Source organism: Silurus meridionalis, chromosome 14 (genome assembly GCF_014805685.1).
Source record: "Silurus meridionalis isolate SWU-2019-XX chromosome 14, ASM1480568v1, whole genome shotgun sequence".
NCBI lineage: Eukaryota > Metazoa > Chordata > Actinopteri > Siluriformes > Siluridae > Silurus > Silurus meridionalis.
The window spans coordinates 21,601,169-21,623,955 of NC_060897.1; the positions used below are offsets into that span (position 1 = coordinate 21,601,169).

At 42.0% G+C, this 22,787-nt stretch overlaps 1 protein-coding gene across 3 annotated transcripts in view; it reads left to right on the forward strand.

The window, feature by feature from the left end:
- Positions 1–22,787, forward strand: part of LOC124397013 (transcription factor COE3) — a 91,047-nt gene that overhangs the window by 46,369 nt on the left and 21,891 nt on the right. For 2 of the 3 annotated variants that reach the window (XM_046866451.1, XM_046866453.1), the window contains exons 7-10: positions 12,821–12,902; positions 12,992–13,109; positions 14,545–14,678; positions 14,962–15,088. In XM_046866451.1, the coding sequence (XP_046722407.1) occupies positions 12,821–12,902; positions 12,992–13,109; positions 14,545–14,678; positions 14,962–15,088 (461 nt within the window). The remainder of the gene's footprint in view (positions 1–12,820; positions 12,903–12,991; positions 13,110–14,544; positions 14,679–14,961; positions 15,089–22,787) is intronic. The other variant, XM_046866452.1, reaches the window with a different exon arrangement.

The following is a 22,787-nucleotide window of genomic DNA, read 5'->3' on the forward strand; positions in this document are numbered from 1 at the left end:
TTTAGTACAATCCGAAACAAGATCTATCTTTATATGAAAGACTAATGGCCAAAATAAGGAAAATGTTATGCAAATTTGTCAGAATCCTAATGAGGTATATGACACACGGATGAACCATGAGCAATAAACAACCAAGCTCGTGCAAACGGCTACACTGGATATAAAAGGGCTCTCCTACAGCGCATAACCTTTAGTATCAGCATCCACCAGTTCACATGATGAAAATATCAATATCCATTTAGAGGAAACTGATGTATTTAGATAACCATGCCTCGTAGCATCTGATTAATCGATGTGGCTGGGATGCAGCAGTATAGCGGGCCAGACAACACTTTAGAATCCTTCATTAGCATTTCTCCTCAGGATAGCTTTGTAGACTCTTTAAAATATGCACGATGAATAATTGACAGGGTTGAAAACGCAAGACCGTGAAATGCAGACCAGATTCATGGGGAGGCAGCAAACAAGTGTCAGGACTTTCTTGCCCTGCTCCAACACTGTTGAGGGCTTTTAGCGCTCTTATTTTATGCTAAGTCAACTTGATTTTAGTGCAAAAAAATTTCTCCAGGACTGTTAGCTCCTCATCAGAAATGATGCGAGTGCTAACCCAGGCAGTTTTGTATTAGTATTACAATTAGCAGCAAGCAAACTATATAAAAATATTCAAATAGCTCACGCTAGCCCTAGCCATTTCTAAAAACAGACAGCATCAGTTGCGAAAAGGTTAAGCATGAAGTGGTCCTTGATCAAGATCTTCAAAACTTAACACCTCACACTGTATCCTCCCTCGATAATAAGTCTTTCAATAGCGGTAAAAACAAGTGTACCTTATCTGTATAGGGTTTAATGGCAGCACAACCCAGTTTACACGCGTACAAAGTCTCAGGAGGCCCTAGTCCCTATAAATCAATATAGAATCCTAGAGTGTGATGTGTAAATTTACTTAGCTGTCTCAAATATAGTGTGCAGATACGACGTATTACAGCTAGGACATGCTTTGAAAACGTAAATTCCTGAAAGACCGGAAGGTTCTAGGTTAGCTGAGGAGGTTTGGAGATATTTTGAGGCTGTCCTTCAAAAAGGTTGTTTGCTTTGCCTGGTCTGTGGTTTACCTGAGCACGAATCCTTTGATTAAACCATGTCACTGACATACGGTATTGGTCTTGTTAGCGATTTTGGTACATGCTCAGTACTAGCTATAATAACCTAGCTAACAATTGTGTCCATTAAGGTATTCTTTGGTTAAGTCTGGTCCACCATTTTGTAAAAAAAAATTAAGGTCCTGTGAACAGAATTACGGGACTTTTCTCCAATGTGGAAAAAAAGATACCGGAAGAGAGTTAATGAAGATCATGGAAGCTTCTGGAAACTCTAAAAACTGAAATGCGCTTGAGAGACCCTTTGGACAATGTAGGAACCGTGAAGTCCTAACAAGGGACTGTATCAACAAAGCACTTGAAATTACTGAAACAAGGATCGAATGCAAATCTTGACGCCGTCAAACACAAACACAAACACACAGACACACACACACACACACTCACACAGACACACACTACACGTGCCATCCGCTGCTCATCAAGGCCCTTGAAAACACTCCTTCATTAGGCAATCAGAGAAGATGGTGCGTGCTTTGCGTCTTGTCTCAAGCCCATACGCGTGCTTGGTATTATCCAAGCCAATTCAGAGCCAGATGGTGAAGATGGATGTGTGTGTGTGTGTGTCTGTGTGTGTCTGTGTGTTTAAGTATGAGTGTGTCAGTTCACCTTGTCCGTGACCGTCTCTCCAGCGCAGCAGAAAGGTGTGCCAAACAGATGGATAATACGGACCATCTCAACACTACGGGTTTTAAAGCCCACATCTGGAATTAATTTTTTTTGTCTTTCCCTCTTTCTCTCTCTCTCTCTCTCTCTCTCTCTCTCTCTCTCTCTCTCTTTCTCTCTATCTTTTTTTACTCTGTCTCAGATAAACCACCAAAACCGCGTGTTTGTTCTGTTCGGATCCTCTTTCCGCCGTCGTTCCGACGCGTCCCGCTCGGCACGTTAGTTCTCTCGTTCTCTCTCTTATTATTTTCGCTGCTGTCGCATTTAATTAAAACAGCTTGCGATATGCCCAGGCGCTCAGCTGCACTTTAGACCAAAAAAATAAAAATTGCATTCGCTTTTGTGAGGATTGCATCACGAGGCCCGTCTTTAGAACAACATACCCAACACGCTGCCTTCTGAACTTCTTTTTTAATGTTAGCATAAAATTAGCAACCAGCACCACATGTAGCAAACCCTGAACTTATAAATACTTTTAATTGTGTTGGTTTAAAGGTGTGTGAGTACTTCTTTTTTTTTTTCCCTCACAAACAATCCAATGCAATAAAATTAGCCAATAAGAAACTAGCATAACCCCAAGATACAGTGATTCTCATTTTAGCTTATTAACTGCAAAAAATTAAGCGATTGTATGTTTGCGGTTCTCTTTATGTGTGTGTGAGTGTGTGAGTGTGTGTGTGTGTGTGTGTGTGTGTGTGTGTGTGTTTTCCAAATAAAATTAGCGACACACAAACTAGCATAACCTGAAGGTGTGTCTCTTGTTAGCTTATTAAGCGAGACAAACAACGGCTCCGAAAACTTGTTCGAGAATAGTTTCTGCATTGTAGGGTGAAAGTGTGTGACACACACACACACACACATAACCTGAAGATATTTCTCATCCTACTTTATTAAGTAAGACAAAAGATGGCTGGTCTGGAAACTTATTTGAGAAGAGTTGTGCTTTGTGTGTGTGTGTGTGTGTGTGTGTGTGTGTGTGTGTGTGTTTTCTCTCACACACAAATGACGGCCCCGGCACTCAGAAAGGTTAAAGTGGCATAAGCGATATTAAAGCGCCATGGCTGAGAGGCAGCCCCCGGGCTGTTATTCAAATGCAGGAGTTATTTTTAATTTCGCTCCAATAAAGCGAGACGTAAGCGGCTTCCCTGCGCCCATTCCTTAATTAAATACTTCGCGCATTATATTAGTCTTGCGATGGCAGCCAGCGGTTCGGAATAGTAATGGCCATAAAGAGAAACATTTGTCTGACAGATAAAGTGAGGGATAAATCACGAACACCCCCCCCATCCCTCCTTCAAACCCCCTCCCAATCCCTCACTCCGTAGATGCGACACGATTTAGAAATAATAAAATACTCCTGTTTGCTTGCGTGAGGGAAATTAGATGAACAATTATTATTTTTATTTTTTTTGGGAAGGGCCTGGTCTTTGCCTACCTCCCTCATATACCTCAGATCTTTCCAATGATCCGTTCTGTATGATCAGGAGGTTCATACGATATTCGGGTTTAATACTAATAAAGAATGTATTATTTCTGTACGCAGGTACGTGATATGGACAAAAGTTCATTGTTGGTTCTTTGCGACAGTATTACCAATAGAGTAGTTTTCAAGACTGGAAACTTTCCATGGGAATTAACTGGGAATTTACAAAGTTGCAGATTAGCCAATAATAGACTGGAATAGCCTTATCACATATACATTACAGCACAGGAGAATTCTTCTTTTTGCAAATCCCTACTTGTTCGGGATCTGGGGTCAGAGCGCAGGGTCAGCTGTGATACAGTGCCGCGGGAGCACAGAGGGTTAAGGGCCTTGCATGGCTGTTCGGCAATTCCAGGTCTTGAACCCCCGACCTTCTGATAAGTGTAACCAATGTATGTAAACAAATTTAGTTGAAAAAGAAGGATAAGGAGGTTTTGCATAATAATCTTAGATTTAATGCAAATTCAGTTGAACTTCTACCCTTCACATTCATCAATCACATGCACACAGCACACTGCATTACTACTGAGGCCACGCCCCCTACATGCACTATGCATTCTTCCATCACATTATTACAAATTCCTGTAAATTTCCATAAATTCCTGGTAAGTTTATAATTTGGAATATTTCCAAAACATCCCTGATTAAGTTCCTTTGGAAAGTTTCCGGAAAATATTCCTTTTGAAACCCTGATTACCACAGAGTTGGAGACACAATTGGATAGGATCTCTCTGGATGGTGTGAGCATTACATTTTTACTTGATCTGGAAGACCCAAACCTGCTCCAGTCTGAAATGCATCAAGCAAGCTCCATGAAGATATGGTCTACATGGATTGGATTAAAAGATCTTAATGAGCTGCAAAGCAAACAAAAAAAGTCCCATTCCAACAACTTCGAATTCCATGTAAAATGTCCCTTTATGACAGACAAAAATAATAATATTCTAATAATATACACAAAGGTGTCATTGTGTCCTCCAACCTACATAAATACTATATGGATAGAATTTTTTTTTGGACACAAAACATAAGATGTTGATGTGCTTCTTGAACACCCCATTTCACCTTTGCTCTTATAATAAGCTCCACTCCTCTGGGAAGATGTTCCACTCAATTCTGCAGTGTGCTTGTGGAAATTTGTGTAATATCCATGCTATGTCATATACTTTATATCCATAAAGTACTGATGTTGGGGAGGTGAGGAGGCCTGGGGGTGCAGTCAGCATTCACATTCACCCCGAAGGTATTTTATAGGTTCTGGAGTAGGAGATCTTCCAGTCCAATTCATGTAAATCACATGTTCTGGAGCTGATTTGGTTCACAGGGGCATTGTGATGCTGGAGCAGGTTTGAGTCTCCTGGTTTATGAAGGTAAAATTTTGTGGGAAGGAACCACATTTTTTCAAGGTTCTTTTTTCAAGTTTAATTAATTACACATTTGCATATTATTAGCGTAGTGAAATTTCTGACTGCAGTCTCCCAGCCTTATGGTTGTCCGTCTTTTCTTGTCGGTGTGTAAGACAAAAAAAAAAAGAGCCAGCATAAAAAATGGGGCCATTTGGACTTGTTTGTAAGTCCTGTCAAGAAACAGCACCTCTCGGCCGCTCCGGTTAACAAATTGGATGTTTAATCTGGTGACATTCCTATCTGGGCCAAGGGCTAATGTATGTGTCTAAGAATAGGCGTTCGGCCCCTCTGATAGATGGAGGGCTATTATAGGCCGTATTTAAATCCAAGCGAGCGATTTCTTTTTGCAAGCGAGCGACAGCTCTAGGAGGGACTGGATGAAACTGTCAGTCTAAACACATCAAGGAGTTTTTTTTCTTCATTGTTTTTTTTTTTTCCTTTTCTTCTCTTCCCTCTCGTGTTTTGATAGAGTGGGCAGGATGAAAGCTGAGGTGTTGCAGATAGAGAAGATGGTGTTTTATAGGGGGGTGATGGAAAGTTTGTTGTCAAGTCTATAGGAAGGAACGTCGATCACGCCCCCTTACACAACTCACACGCACTTGCGCACTACATCAAATCTTTCTTACAGATGAGCGCTGAATGGGTCCGGAGGTGCTGATTAGTTTTTTCTGACAGATGCGCAGATGCAAATCACAGTTTTATGGAGAATTGTGCTCGTTCTGGGATTAAATACAGGGATTAAATATAATTCCTATTAGTTGTAAATGGCTTTTTTCCATCAAGAAGGAGTCTCCAGTGTCAGGGTTTTTCGTTCAAACAATCAGGTTTTTAGCCATGGGAGCACTGGGAAAATCTTTTTTCGGTACTGTAGAGGTTTTAAAGCACATGATGGATCTTGAGAAAGAGAGAGAAAGAGAGTGTGTGTGTGTGTGTGTGTGTGTGTGTGTGTGTGTGTGTGAGCGCAGTCAATTCGGATCCCCGCTATGAGGTCACTGTCCGCACATATTTCACTTCCTCTCCAATTGTGCATTATGTCATGCGGTGAGACAAATATGTACTTTTCCATGGCAACCAAGTGCAAAGTGCAGCCAGGGGACCTCAACAAACCTGACTCTGTCTGTGTGTCTGTGTGTTTGTGTGTGTGTGTGTGTGTGTGTGTGTGTGTGTGTGTGTGTGTGTGTGTGTGTGTGCGTGTGTGTGTGTGTGTGTGTGTGTGTGTAACAATATGTGTGAGTCAGGCATGTTTGTGTATATACATGTGTATGGTGTCTCAGGAAACAGTAGAAAACAGAAGGCTCACAGGTTCTCTGAGGCACATACACGTGTGCGCACTCACACACACACACACACACACACACACACATACACTGAGATGCAAACGAGTGATTGGTTGTGTACATCCGCTTACTCTGTGCTCCAGGAATTGTGCATGTGCTTTAGCTGAGGAACTGATATTGACTTAAACAGCTGTGTGACAGAGAGTGTGACAGAGAGTGTCTCACACACACACACACACACACACACACACACACACGCACACACACATGCTCGCCTTTTCTTGCTATCTGTCTCTATCTGTCCCTTTTTCTCTTTTACTCATTCTGTCTCTCTCTTTTCTGTGTGTGTCCATGAGTTTCCATCGGTTCTCCCTCTGCCAATTGCTATCGCTCTTTATACCTGTCTCTATCTATCTCTTCTTGTCTCACTCTGTAACTGTCAATCTTCCTCTCTCTTTCTCTTGCCACCTCTTGGAGGTTTGACCTCGGTTACTGTCAGGACTACTAAAGGAGTAATGGCCTTATAAAATGAAATGAAAGGGGCGTGGCCTATGTGCTAATTCAAGTGAAGTGACCACTGTGACTGTGAGTTTTATTGGAGGAGGCGTGGCATCTGTATGTCAGATCTATTGAAGGAGGCGTGGCTTCTTTGTCGGTCAGTTCTTTTGAAGGAGGCGTGGCTTCTTTGTCTGCCAGTTTTATTGAGGGAGGGTGGCATCTGTATGTCAGTTCTATTGAAGGAGGTGTGGCTTAGTGTATGTTAATCATACTGAAGGAGGCGTGGCCTCTGTGACTGTCATTGAGCCATGACATCTGAATGTCAGTTCTATTGAAGGAGGCGTGGCATCGGTATATCAGTTCCATCGTAGGAGGTGTGGCTTTTGTATCTGTCAGTCCTATTAAAGGAGATGTGTGATATTTTCTGTCATTCATATTTTTTTTGTCATTTCTGTGGAAGAATGTGTGGCTTTTTTTTGTTTGATGGAAAGCATGTTCTCTATGAAACGAGGTGTGGCTTCTACATTTTTATCAATTCTATGGAAAAAGTGTGGCCTCTATGTCTGTCTATTCTATTGAAGAAGACGTGCCCTTCCTAGTACCCACAAAAGTAGGTGTGGCCTTGCTCCTATCAGTCCTATTAAAGGAAGCGATGCGTCCCATTGCTCAAAACCTACTTATTTGTACGATCACACCAGATCTAAAGTGTATCGCATGAAATATTTAGCTTTTTGAAAGTTTATTTGTCACACAATAGCTCATATAATGAAGACATCATACACAGCCTTCGTAAAATGAAGTTGCTGCATGTCAGGAGAACTGTAAAAAGATGTTTTTCGGATATAGGAACTGTATGTTGAGAGCTAATACGAAAGTCCAGAAAGACTGGGAGAGAGAGCAAGAAATAGAGAGAGAGAGAGGGAGAGACAGACAGACAAAAATACGGCACTGTTTTAGTGCCTTATTAAATATTTAGTTTGATTGTACATGGTCCTGTAATTGCCATCTTGGACTGTGAATTATTAATAGCATGTAGCAGCGCCAAGGAGAGTCCCATTCTCTAAAAATTGGCTAGGTGGTCTCACACGGACCCACACACACACACACACACACACACACACACACACACACACACACACACACACCTTTATTGTTGGTTGTAAATCTGGATAAATGCTTTAGGGTTCAGCTGAAAAAGGCCTGAATATGAATATCTTCTCTCTCTGTTCATGCTCCTAAAATTATACTGGAAGAAAATACCTGAATCAATTGGCATGTTTGTGTTTGTAGAACTGATTCTCCAAGATTTAGTGTCAAATTATAGTTAGTAGAATTACAAAATGCTAATGAAAACACTTTTCCCGGTGTAACACAACATCCCTAAGTATTAGCTTGTTTTTGTGTAAACATACTAATTGCACTAGTATGCTAAGTCGGCTAAACATGTTGGAACTTAGCTAATTAGTAAATCATAATTTAAATCATAGACACGTGAAAGTTCAAACTCAACCATATTTAATTCATTCATCTTATGAATGGAACCTTTTACAACTATTTGTATTGTATTGCAAACATTTACTCCATGCTAGTTTGTCCTCTTTCTAGGTGTATTTCAGATGGACACATCTGATCTTCAGAAGAGCAATACGTTAACGTTGTGGAGTATTTTTACCTGAGAATGGGAACACGGCGCGTTTTTAAATATACCACCTCCGAAATGGAGCTTTTCTTCTTCTTGACTAGCGTAATAAGTGCGAGACTCCAGGGAAAGGTGTGTGTGGTGTAGAGCAGAGTGTGTGTAAGAGATCGAGAGAGAAAATGGGAAAGAGATAGGTCAGAGTTGAGGTATTTCTCTTCGCACGTCAAGTCAGAACAGTGCTGTGTGTCAGAGCGGCTTGACGCCGTACTTTCACCTCAGAGGAGCTATTGTGACAAGGTTCAGCTAGCTAGCTCATGCTAGCTTGCGATGTATGACTCTACACAGCAATGCTAACTTTTCAATTGTTTAAAAAATGAAAAGAAGTTTGACTAGCTATGCATTTGAACATTTCCATGTTTTTTTTTCCTTATCTTAAAGATCAATTTAACACAAATTCACGATAAATGATCCGGAAGGAGTCTCCAGTACGAGTTTCGATGCTGAGGGAGAAAAAAAGGAATAACCTTTTATAGCAAAGCACTAATCAATAAAGTTATCTATAAAGTCATCTTAATTCATAAACATGTGGCTAGTTGCACTGGCGTAGGTGTAATAAAACGACTTCAGGGAAAATAAACAACACCAGTGTTTTAACTGTGACTCTGCCCTCATCACCTAAATGTTGAATATCTTTGCGATGATAGTATTCGTACAATTATACTATAGGATGTAGTATAATAGTTTTTGTGAGATGGAGAGAGTAAGATAGATGGATAGAGAAAGAGACAGAGAGAAAAAAAAGAGGGAGAGAGAGGTGTATTTAGGGGCAGCAGTAATTCCTGACACTATGTCAGAGGCACATTAGGCGAGTGACAGGGCCACACACTCCTCTTGTAATTGATGGCAGGCCGATGTAATGAGGTGACGGCTTACAACAGAGACTCCACTCAGCTCATTATCTTTACCTACTTTATAAGAGCAAAGAGATGAGAAAGAGAGAGAGAGAGAGAGAGAGAGAGAGAGAGAGAGAGACTGTGAAACTAATAACTGACTCTTGGCTCTAGATGGACATTAATAATTGATGTTGTTTTAATAAGTTTTCGATGGGGAGGGAGACTTTCAACATGAGGACTTCTGCCTCTCTATATCCCTCTCCTCACATCTCTTTCTCTCTCTCACCCATTCTTTATCCATTTCTTTTTATGTCTTGCCTTTTTTACCTCAGGTTTTATAGAGGTATATAAATATATATCCATATAATATAATACAATATAATGTATGTATGCAACATTCCACATTAGTACATGTGTGTAGACACCTGCGGCCTATAGATAGCTGCGGCTTATTTATGTTAAAAATAAAAATATTTGTAAAATTCAGTGGGTGCGGCTTATAAATGGGTGCGCTTTATAGTCCGGAAATTACGGTAATATTAAATCGTCATGTTGAATGGGATTTTGTCAAAAACTCCTGAATGCTAGCTAGACAATTAGCATAATATTTGCTAATTTGTGTTTTAGCTAGCTGCAGATTAGCTATTGTGCACAAAATGCTGGCTTTCAGTTATCAGAAGTAAAATTATTGTGTTTTCAGTACAAATTTAATACAATTTAGCACAATTTCTTGCTGTTTATATACGGTTTACATTTAGAAAAGAAAGATGTAGGGATATTTAAAAGATCTCCCTTTTTTCTTCAAAGAAACACCACATAGAAAACTTTAACTTGGGCATCTTTTATAATTGAAATGTTTTTCAAATTTGTGCATATTTTTAGCTAGCGAGGTAGAGTAGAACTTAACGGCTTATTTGTGAAGTGAAGATGCTAGCAACGACTCGTCATTTCAGAGTTACACTAATCCATTACGAATAGGAAGGAGTGTAGCGCTAACGTCCTCTTTTTGAGTGCTGTTCATCCCACGTTATTTGTACACACGTCTCAGACAGACAGAATTTCTTTTTTTCACATTTTTCGTGGTAAATCGAATATCCTGAAGCAACGTTTTAAATCTGAGTGTTTTAGCGAAAGTTCATGCTTCAGAGTTCACGCCGTGTGTTGATTACATTTCCATTCGGTTTCCGGAGACTGTGCTTTTTAAGTGCTAGTTCTTTTTCCGTCTCTGTTTCTGTCTCTCTCCTCTCACCCCCAACTTCCTGTATAAGACCTCCACTCTGTGCTGGGTCTAAAAGTGAGCACTTGGACACTCCAAAGAGAGCAGGCTTTGAAGTGCTGCCCGTTTTTCCACAGTGGGAACGGGAATCTCGCATTCCTTATCAACTTCTGCCCAGTGACAGCTGGAGGAAACGAGGAATATGAGGCGCTGATGTTTCTCTCTCTCTTTCTCTCTCTCTCTTTTCTGAATAGTTTGCCCAACATTTTATTGTACTTGTTTTCCCTGCAGCTATAGTTTTTATTATAGCTAATGTGGCTAACAATCCATTCTGGCTAATAGCCACCAGATTAGCTTGTTATTGGATAATTAGGCTACAGGTTTTCACAGGTTTCTTACTTTTACCCTGCTTCTTTCTTTCTTTCTTTCTTTCTTTCTTTCTTTCTTTCTTTCTTTCTTTCTTTTTCTTTCAGAATTTTTTTCTTTTTGAGTATATGAATTTCTTTCTGAATTATTATAATTTTTTAAATATATGCAATCTTGATCTTTAAATTAATGTTTTTCTATGCAGTCTTCTTTCTTTCTTTCTTTCTTTCTTTCTTTCTTTCTTTCTTTCTTTCTTTCTTTCTTTCTTTCTTTCTTTCTATCTGAATTGTTTTCTTTTTCTGAATTAGTTTTATTCTATATAGTTTAGCCCTCTTTCTTTCTTTCTTTCTTTCTTTCTTTCTTTCTTTCTTTCTTTCTTTCTTTCTTTCTTTCAATTTTTTTCTTTTTGAATATATGAATTTCTTTCTGAATTATTATAATTTTTTAAATATATGCAATCTTGAATTAATGTTTTTCTATGCAGTCTTCTTTCTTTCTTTCTTTCTTTCTTTCTTTCTCTTTCTTTCTTTCTTTCTTTCTTTCTTTCTTTCTTTCTTTCTTTCTTTCTTTCTTTCTTTCTTTCTTTCCAAATTGTTTTCTTTCTTTCTAAAATAGTTTTTATTCTATACAGTGTTTAGCCCCTTTTTCTTTCTTTCTTTCTTTCTTTCTTTCTTTCTTTCTTTCTTCTTCTTTCTTTCTTTCTCTCTCTCTCTCTCTCTCTCTCTCTCTCTCTCTCTCTCACTCACTCACTCCCCTGGCTGGACGTTGTGTCTCGCTACTATCTCTCGCTTCACTTTACCAGCGCCTCGTCTCCTGCTGCGTTTTAATTCAATCCCTATTGATCCATATCTCTCCTCCCAAGGACTCTAATATCATATGAATGGAGCTCGGGGATGGAGCCCCCATATTATTGTATTCCGCACCCATAAAGGGCATTAGCAGCCTTCAGAGCAACCCGGATCGAGTGTCGGTCGATACTGGCTAAATAGAGCAAAGCCCGTCACTCTCTCTCTCTCTCTTTTTCTCTCTCTCTCCATCTCTCTCTCTCTCACTCGTTTACCATCTCTCACTATATCTCTCTACTGTGATTACGAAATGCACATATTTCTTGAGCAACAGGGCACTCGCTGATGCTTCCCTCCCTCTCTCCTCTCTCTCTCTCTCTCTCTCTCTCTCTCTCTCTCTCTCACTTTGAGTGCTGCAGGGGGAAACGAGTGGTGTCGGTGGAGTTTAAAATGTATGTGCCGATTATGTCATGCCAGGCAAAGTGAGGTTTTAAAAAATCACCCGCGTTCCTGGCGCATGTTTTTAAAGATATTGTTACTGTCTGATTAGGGGTGAAATCGATGTGGTCAGCAGATGGCACTCGTTTATATCACTGACAAGGCCTCCTCCACTCCTTCAATCCCTTTCTCTATCTTAGTCTCTCTATCACAGTCTCCCTCTATCACTCACTCTCTTTCTAAAGAGAAAAACAGAACGGTGTGGATTTAAGCTGGAGAAGAAAAAGGGGTAGAAAGAAAGATGGAAAAGGGATGAGGGGATGTAGAGGTGATAGAGGTGAAGAAAAAGGGGTTACAGGGAGGTCCAATGAAGAGGAGGAGAAAGGAAGAAAAAGAAAAATGAAGGAAGTTTAGCTCACAGGAGGAAATGATTGTTTACTGGTTTAATGACATAGAAGAAAAGAAAAGAAGGGGAATGATTGTTGAAGAAAAAAAGGGAAAAAAGGATAGGAAAATGTGGAGATGATAGGAAAGAGTGGTGGGAAGAAAAAGGGAAGTGGAGTGACGTGGAGGAGGAAAAGGAGAGGAGTAATGCGATCCCGGGTCCATGAATGAGGTTATTCTCTGGTTAATGTGACATGACTTGGCCGCCGTTAACCGCTCGGATTATTATTGCGATAATGCGACAATTAAAAGGGAAGCACTCGATCAAAACGCCCGGGTCGCTGATGGATGCGTGGAGATTAGCAGGTAGCAGCTAATGTGCTAACAGCGACATCCATTTCATACTGTACGCTAGCTCTAGTAAAGTGTCTCGGGTCATCAGTACTCGACCCTGAGCTGTAAACGTGGACGTAAATGTACACTGAAGATGAATGATCGATTTTAGGGGTCCAAGCCCTGGCAGAGGGGCAGTTTTATATTTTGTATGTCAATATATTTTTATATATCAATATTAACCAGTATTTTATCCCTTTTGCCTTTTTTACTTTACAGATTCTTCCTGAAGTTTTTCCTCAAGTGCAACCAGAACTGCCTGAAAAACGCCGGGAATCCCAGAGACATGAGACGCTTTCAGGTACGCCCCCTGAATCCAATTCCTGTCCACTATAATGAAATACTTATTGCGTAAAATATGTCGTTCAACAAACCACTTTCCCATCCCAGGTGGTGATTTCTACTACGGTGAACGTTGACGGGCACGTCCTGGCCGTTTCCGACAACATGTTCGTCCACAACAACTCGAAACACGGAAGACGTGCTCGCCGCCTCGACCCCTCCGAAGGTAAGACACTGCATTTGTCATCTGTGAAAAAGTGACACAGTTTAAAACAGTTTTGTGAAGTTCTTTAAAAAAGTAGGACAAGTCGTTCCCACAAAGCCTTGAATCTCCATTCACGTAGATGAAAGGCAACTGTCACTTCTGTCACCAAGCTGTGTGTTTGTCAAGACATCGGGGTCTGGTGATTAGCTTAGCATCGAGTGGCTGTAGACGCCCCTGAGTAAGCCTTAGAACTCAGACTCATCAGGTCTTTGATGAGTTCGGTCGAGCGCACCAGAGAACGCTGGCGTTCTAGAAAAACAAACAACCTTACTCCCCCAACCCCACCCCAAAACAACGGCAGTTTGATTTCCCTTCAGAAGAGCGACGGCGGCATTGTTGAGGTGGTGCAGGGGGTGCTCAACAAACAAAGGAAGACGCTTTCATGTCCAACACACCGGGACGATTTTGGGAGGAAGTGCAGGGTTTAAACAGCTGCTCCAGGTTCGGATCGAGTCCCTGACAGGTGAACTGGCAGCCATTACGACTTCGGTTCAATCGTTTGGCTGTGTTTTAGAATTCCCCGGGTTGTAGTGAAGGTTACAGACCTAAAGAAATTGATTTGAGAGTTTGGATACACTGTCTCTCTCTGTCTCTCCCTGTCTCTCTCTGTCTCTCCCTGTTTGTCTCTGTCTCGTTCTGTGTGAGCGGTGATTTTTAAAAACCCAATTGGAAGTTAGACACTTATGCACACTTCATTCACTATGCACTATGAATCAATTCCTGTCCACAGTGCGCCACACACACACACACACACACACACACACACACACACACACACACACACACACACACTCAGCCTCCCTGTCTCCATCACCCCAAGCCAAAACGACTTTACCATAAACGACAAAAAAGAAACGCCTGATGAACTCCTAATGGCTTTATCGAGCCGGCCAGGAAATAAGAATACAATATGAGCCGTTCTAATTGTTGTTACAAATCGCTCTCATGTCGTCTTTTTTTTTTTAATCAGCTGGGAAACGAGTTCCGAGATAATCCCGAGGTCCTTTCCACATCACATTGGACATCGAACTGGACAATAATCAACGACAGGGCTACTGTTACCCCGGCGATTTGTCAACTTCAACCTTTAAATTTATAGTGTAAATTCTGACACTGGAGACTCCTTCCCTTGAGAAAACACCCCCTAGACATTAATGTTCAGTGTACACCTTAGCAACAGGCTGTTGCTATAGAAACGAACATGTCAATGATGCGCCAATCAGAAAACCAATCAATCAACCAATTAGAATCAAGGATTCAACAGCACTGTGGTCCAAACGGGAAGTCGATTATACATTTTTCTTTCAAACAGAAGAGTACTGTTGGTTTTAATTGGTCTTTCTTTTGTTTGTGTGTGTGTGTGTGTGTGTGTGTGTGTGTGTGTGTGTGTGTGAAGCAGCCACTCCATGCATCAAAGCTATAAGCCCTAGTGAGGGCTGGACGACTGGAGGAGCCACGGTCATCATCATTGGGGACAACTTTTTCGACGGACTGCAGGTCGTCTTCGGAACTATGCTCGTCTGGAGCGAGGTGGGTTCTTTAGGAATCACACACAGACACACACACACACACACACACACAAACATATACACACATGCACATAACTTGCAAAATACAGTAGTAGCAATCATTTGTTACTTTTCCAGTAGAGTAATTTCTAGTGTTGAGTATGTGTGTTTGTGTGTGTGTGTGTGTGTGTGTGTGTGTGTCTGACTGAAGGGTCAGAGTGGAATCTCGGCAGTGGCGGTGTTTGTGTGTAATCGATGTGGTGTGTGTGTGTATCGAGCTGAACGTGTTGTGTGCTGTGTTTTAGCTCATCACACCCCATGCCATCCGTGTTCAGACACCACCGAGACACATCCCTGGGGTCGTGGAGGTCACACTGTCCTACAAATCCAAACAGTTCTGCAAAGGAGCGCCGGGACGCTTCGTCTATACAGGTACACACCCACATACACACCCACACACACACACACACATACAGCTGTCACACAAACGCCATTCAAGTATCACAACAAGCGAATGAATATGAACCTTCAGAATTCAGCAGAACTTCATTTGATATGTGTTTGTGTTACGGCACATCCCCTTTTCTGACCCCTTGAGCCCAAATTGTTCCCCCAAGCGTCACGTTTCTTCACCCTCCTCCTCTATCCGTCCGTTCTCCGGCATGCCTGAGTATCACTCCATCTAATCGATGCTTTTTCTTTCTTCCATTGGAATAATTCGAGATGCCATTCAAAGGTCAGATGAAGGACTGTTTAGCGTGATAAGGAAATGTCACAGCGTAAAAAGCAGGCCTCGCGTTAAAGCTCAGTGTTAAACATGAGGTTTATCTCAGCGGCTCCTCGCCTTTGTCCTCGCTCGCATAAAGACGAGTTTACAATGGGACAGCGCGACTGCGGTGTGTCCGTGTCGTCCGACCGACCGACCGTCTCCGTTATTTGACTGACAGCGCGATGGTGCATTATGAGGTAATTTTTTTTTTATGCGACGTACATAGTGAATAGGGCTCAAGAAGGGAAAACGCATTGACTAGAATGGACTCGAGCGAATAAAATGCATGCGCAATCTAGCGTACGTTTTTATCGTGGACAATCGTCTGAGCCGGTGACAAGCGAAGACTTATCGCCGGACTTGTATAAGAATAATAAAATGTGTTCTGATAACTTTATATTCAGTGTTGCTCTGTGTGAACTCAGCCAAAAGAAAACAAGTGGGCGGGGCTTGTGGGTGAACATGTAGCTTCAGATTTTTTTTCCGATATCGAAAGAGTATCGACCTCCGTCTCTGCATCTTAATTATAGCTACGGCTAGGTACATGAGACGTGCGATTCGAGGCAGGATTTAATTACTGAACAGGCAAACTCGAGCGAATCCAAACTGTTTTTCTCATCAGGGAGTTTCCGACCTCCTCCTCCTTCTCCTCTCCTCTCGTGCCAGCATCGTTTTCGATTCGCAGCTTCCAAATGAAAACAATCCAGCTTGACATTTTTGGAAGGCCTGCATTCAGGTCATTAGAAAATTGGCAAAAAAACAACAACAAAGAAGAGAGGGATAGAGAAGGGATGGAGAGCGAAGAACTGCATATTGGCAAATTTTCAGCAGGTTTTTCTTGCACTGTTTTTTATTTTTTTATCTGGCCCTATAGATAAGAGGCTGACGAAAAGCATCAGAAGGTCGTTCGTTTGGTAGATTACACTTCTATTGCTTGTCAGGGAACGATTAGGGAAAATGAGAAGCGAAAGAAATTAAGTGCAGATATCAGATGCAAGTTGTAAAGGGTCTTTCTACACTTATTCTTTCTCTCATTTCTATTCTTCGTCCATCGTTTTCCCCTTTTTGATATTTGATTTTGGTCTCACCCCCCCTCCCCCATCCCCCCACCCACACCCCTCTATCCCTTTCCCGCCCATTCCACCCCACCAACTGCCTCCTTTGGTCTCCTGGGGCCAAGGCTCCCCAGGTGCACTCCGTGGTGGGAGGGGAAGAAGGAGAGTAAAAAAGTGAGACGAGCCTGAGAGTATTGACTTTCCTGGGAAAACACATCTCTAGAAAGAAATCAGTAGCCAAATACTGCAATAACTCAACCAGCATTGATCCATGGCTGCAATGATCTGAGCATTACAATCTCCCAGACTGGCAGCATGGACTCGAGCCTCTTGAAAACAGCAATCAGAAATAAATGACTACCTCTGCTCCTTCACAGCCTACATGTAATAATAATAATAATAATAATAATAATAATAATAATAATAATAATAATAATAATAATAATAATAATAGGCCAGCTAACCATATTATCGTCTGCTTAGCAATAAAAAAAGACATATTTTAGATGCCAACTCAAACCCCTGGAAAAAAAAATGTAATCAGCGTACGCTCCAGTGCTGCTAACAAACACAATCATTTTAGCTGGGTGGTGGGAAACGTTGTTTTTCTGAGGGACACGTGTCACTTCACGTCCAGACTTGCCCAAGATTTCCACACACAATACACAGAACAGGGCTCCAGAAGTGTTGGCTTGGGAGGTTAAGGCCTTTCAGTAAACAACACAGTGCCTCGATTGCAAATTGGTAAGAACTGGGAAGAGCTAAGTGTGGTGTAAAAGCAAGATTTGGCATCCCCCGAGGAACAAACAATCCTTACATTTTTTACATTGGATCAGCAGAACAGTAGGTCATGTTTTTGTTATGTCCTTCTCAGACAAGCTTTCATGTAGTACCCCTGAAGAGATGCTGTGCACTTTAGAACGGGTATGTTGCCTCACATGGGGGAGGGGCGCCATTGCATGTAATGTTTTTATTCTTGAGGGGTAAATATCTTTCCTCCAAATATATTCAGGGATATACCCTTCAAATCTAGAAGGTGGAGTCGCCAACCATGATCTCAAATACCCTTGGCAAATGCGCAGTTGTAGCCATGTTTTCAGTAAGCTAGAACCCTGAACAATCTAAGGAACTATTAATGAAATTGCATTGCTTGTCCTGATTTGTAAAAGTACTGGGAAAATGTAGGTATATAGAGGATAGGGAAGCTCTTACAGTTTATACAAGTCTTCCAGCATCAAGTCCATAAGGATCTCAATGTAATCCACTAAAAGAAAACTCAACATATTCGAATTTTGGTGAAAGTCTCTTTTTCCCTACAAGGCCCTTGATTACCATAATTAAATAAACCTGCTCATATTCTCCACCACACCTATATCAAGAACCATGCAGAATATTAGCTACAGGTGTGTTGGGTGTTGGGAAGAACAACAATAAGCACCATCTGGGGTTCCCCAGGGAGCAGGATGGGAAACACTGAAGGTAGGACTAATGACAGTGTTTATTAACGTCACTGGAGCATGCACTGATACAGTGCACTTAAGCATGCTTTTCACACCTAGAGTAAATAATATTTAAGAAGATCATGACATGCGATAAATTCATAAGCAACAGTTAGATCTTTAGGCAGGGACCTTTGCATTGTCCATGCATAGCCTTCAACCATTTGCGTTCCTGTAGGATCTTTTTGTTGGCATGGGCATGACATTCAAAAGTGATCTAATGCATGTCATCAGGAATTGGCAATCAGCAGCAAACAAAACATGGGGACTAGGATTCATACTTTTATGATGAGAAACTAGATGAGCCCCCCCACCTTTAGCCTAATAAACCAAGACTCTTTCAACCAGTTTCTGCCAGGATGTAACCAAACACTCCTCCAGTGACAGCAGGCCACGTTGTGCTAATGTGCGACTTTGAACACACCGTGTTCTGAGACCTGTTGTAGAGCAAAGCAAGCTTGAACAGAGTGGAGAAATAGCGTCACCCCCCGTGGGAACTATGGTCCTATGAACTCTTTTTGTGTGTGTGTGTTTAGGGGACCTGCTCGGTCCTTAGCCAGAATTGGTGGCGCCATGTGACGCACGGCTTCTTTAAAAGGCCTCTAAAGGTTTATGAGCCCAGGAGTTCGGAAAAGGCAGGGAACCAGAGTCCAGGAGTACGTAGGGTTCTGAAAACAAAAGAGTTCTGTTTAGCATTGCCTATTTTTTTTTTCCATCTTCACTCACACACACTTTGGTTTTAATATCTTTTGGTGGGACTTGGCTTTTTTTGTAGCTTAATTTTTGAAAAAACCGAGCACCCAAAATAATTCTTGATCTTGTTCATCTGTAAGGACCATGAAAGGTTCTACCTTTTAAAAAACTTCATCAATCGAAAGGTTTTTCCCATCAGTGGTCTCACAAGCAAACTTTCCAGGTTTTGCTATGTATTGAAGTAGTTTCTTAACCTAAACATGGCCGAGACTTATCTAGGAAATGGATGTCAACTGAAGTGATTCATACACCTCTGGTGGCACATACCAAGTTTTCCCATCCATCCATGCAGCCATCCAGCCAGCCATCCATCCATCCATCCATCCATCTTTACCCTTATAATGTGCAGGGTCATAGAGAATTCGGGAGATTATCTCGGGTACACAAGGAAGGGAATACCCTGGACGGGGTGACAACCTATTGCAGGGTACCATATAACATACAATTTATAAATGCCAATTGGTGTCCAATGCATGTCTTTTTTCTTCACATGTCTTGGAGATGTTAGGAAGCTTGGGTCAAAATGCAGGGTTCAGCCATGACACAGCACCCCTGGAGCACGGAGGATTAAGAGCCTTGCTTTAGGACCCAAGAGTGGCAGCTTCACGATACTCGGGCATTAACCCCTGCCCTTCCTATCAGTATTCGGGAGCTTAAGAACTGAGCTTCCGCTTTGTACCTTGGGAGAAAGTGTAGATTTTTTTTCGCAAAGAAACACAAATTATTCAGTTTTTCTTTCCAATTTAAAGGACTTTTTGGATATGACCAATTTCTTTATGAAAGACGTGATGAGCTTGCATGCTAGGCCAGTAGATGGCGATCTACAGTATGAACAGAATATTGATTAATTTTTGTTCAATCAGTCAATCAGAACATTCAAACCCTCAATGTCGAGATCTCTTGTAACCGCAGGTGTGTGACAAGCTGAAGATAATGCTCCAAATGCCTGAAGTGGTCAATTCAGTTCCTCTCTTGCTCTGTTCATCCACGTTTTTTTTCCATACAAACCGTCTTGCTGCCTCACACTGTCCTCCTCAACCCTCTCCCTCTCTTTGTGATGCAACCCTCCTGATTACTGCAGCATCCATCCGCTTCAATATGCTAATCACCCCAGTCAGCTAATTGCCTCGGTGCTGCCTTGATTAAGCTGAGTGACACCTACAGGAAGTGTGCATCAAAAGCCCCCAATCCCCCACCTGAGAAGTGTGATGTTATTGACTAACACTGCAACATGAAATCCTCCTAAAATTGGTGCCATGTTTGAGGGCACATGTTAATCAGACGATCAGGAAACACATTACACTCAGATCTTACTGTCCTCTGATTCTCTGCGCTTCTTTGCACTCATCCTTGCTTCTATCTTTTTTCTAAATAAGAAAACCACATCCTGGAGAAGGACATGGATCCTCTCACACTCGTTCCCCATGTTTTCTTAATTTCCTTCCCCCTGTCATCTCAGTCTTCTACACGTTTTCTCACCCTCCCTTTCTGCTATCTCACCATCTTCTCACACACCTTCCGATGGTTCTCTCAACATCCTCAACATGTTCTCTATACTACTTCCTCATGACTCCTGCTTCATGTCCTCCTACACTCCTTCATCACGTCCTTTTCCACTGCTCTTCACATCCTCTTTCACTCCATGTATTTTTAATTTCCTTTATTCCCATGTCTTCTACATGTTTTTTCACCCTCTCTTTTGTTATTTCACCATCCTCTCACACTCTTTCATGTCCTCTCAACACTCTTCTCCATGTCCTCTTACACTCCTTCTCCATATCTTCCTACAGTGCTATTTCATGTCCTCTTACACTCTTTCTTCATGTCCTCTTACACTTCTTCTCCATGTCCTCTTAGACTCCTTCACTATGTCCTCTTACAGTTCCTTCTTCATGTTCTCACAACATTCAACTCCCATCTTCTCAACTACTGCTCTTGCTATCCTTGTTTCTGTCCTCTCACACTCTTTTCCCAATGTTCTCCTTTTCCCAATGTTCTCTCCATTTATTCATCTTGCTGTCTTCTCAAACTTTGTCTTTCTGTTCTCTTATGCACTCGCATTCCTTTTTGCTGTCCTCTCACACACACAAAAAAAAAATCAGTGACTCACATTTGGAAGAGTGTGAACGTGTACATCTGCAGTTTGCACGCTCGAGGTAAACAAGGCATACGTGCTGCCATAGAAGCTGAATTCGGCTGTAATTAAGTGCGTGTGTTTGGGATTTTTCTCATCTCCCCTGGTGGTTTCTGCTTCACTTACCTCTCGACTGTCAGTCACAGTTTAAAGTTCATGAAATTTCTATGAGGATCGATCGGCGGTTCAGCGATTGATCATTCCCAGCTTCAGAATCTGGGGCCAAGTGAGCCAGCGTGTACCAGGCTGAACGAAGGAATGGAACGGAGCGGAAAACGGAATCGATAGGGAGCGGCGTAAAGGTTTCACGCGTTTGTCAGCCGGCCACTTTGCACGCAGGCGACAGGCCGAAACGGATAAACAAATGACTTCCTGTTGTCTCCTGCTTCCCCCTCGGCACGTCCACAACCGCATCCGTGATGACTGGAGGGACAATCAGAGCGCATGCACACACACTTGACTCGGGCTCTTATCAATAAACCGGAGCATGGAAATGCGAGATTGAGTCTTGCTGTGCAGGAATTTGAACCTTGCAAAAACAAATTGCGTCGTTCCGTCGCAGGCGAGGCTACTTTGATGGAGTGGTTTGTACACGGAGACCGATTCCGAAATAGCCTCCCGAATGGTTACAAGAGAGGCGGCGGGATTGTGTCCGACGGGGGTGTGACTGCGCCTTCAATCAGTCCATCAAGCACGAAAGGGGAGCCGTCGTTTTTCGGACATCGGGGAAGAAAATGTAAATGGCGCAGCGAGCGGGAAGGAAATGAATGAGATGGCTTGTTTCGCGAAGTCGCAAAAGAGGGAAGCGCGATCAGCTGCATGTGGGGAAAATAGTGCGATTGATAGAAATAGATGTCAAGTCCCTAGAGGGAACATTTATACCGCACGTGGGGAAGAAATGGCAAAAAACACATACACATTGAATATATTCTCAAACTGGCATAGAAAGAATGTGACAATGATGTGTGTGTGTGTGTGTGTGTGTGTGTCAAAGATGAGACGAAGAGTGAGTGAGTGAGCGAGAGGGAGAGAGAGAGAGAGAGAGAGAAGGCCTTTAATCACGACACACTGCTCGCTCTTCCACTCGGCCCCATTCGACCTGTAACCTCTGCGTCGTGTGGAATAAGAGGCGAGAGATTGATTTTACGAGGTGTCTGAACGCTCGCTCTCATTTGCCAGCTAGATCGAGAAGCATCTGCTGAAATCCGATCGCACAGACAGTTTGCAGCACAGGTATCACCCTTTTTTTTTTTTTTTTTACGGGATGACTCTTTGCTTCGGCTATTTCAGGATTGTAGAGGATCTGGCAACCGAACCGAACGTAGTTGCACGAGATTCCTTCCACATCAAGATGTACTTTTCAAGGAATTACTATATGGGGGAAAAAACGATGACAAAATTAGCACATGAATACAAACCTGAGTTTCTTCACAGCCAGAGCTGGCAGGTTTATGGTTTAGAGAACATTTCCGACCAATCAGAATTGAGAATTCGCTCGCACTCACAAAAAGACGGACAAATTTCTATATCCAAAGAATCAACCAGTGAGTTACATTTTGTGTGTGTGTGTGTGTATGTGGAAACACGATCTGTGACCTCGTACCTCTTTGCATCCTGTTTCGAAGACACGGCCTCACGATGAGAGCAATAACGACGCGATCGAATAAATAATAAATACCCTCACCTCCTTTTTATTCTCTTTCTCTTTTTAGTTTTCCCGCTGAAACACATTATCAGGCCTCCCTACTTTCATTCTATCTCTTTCTTTCTCTCACCCACACACACACACACGTCAAAAAAAAAAAAAAAAAAAAAACCATGGACGAGAAGAAGAAAAATCAATACGAATTACTACGGAGAAAGTGGCGCTGATGGCTGGAATTGCAGCATATGTTTACACTAAATCAGGCAATCTATCTTC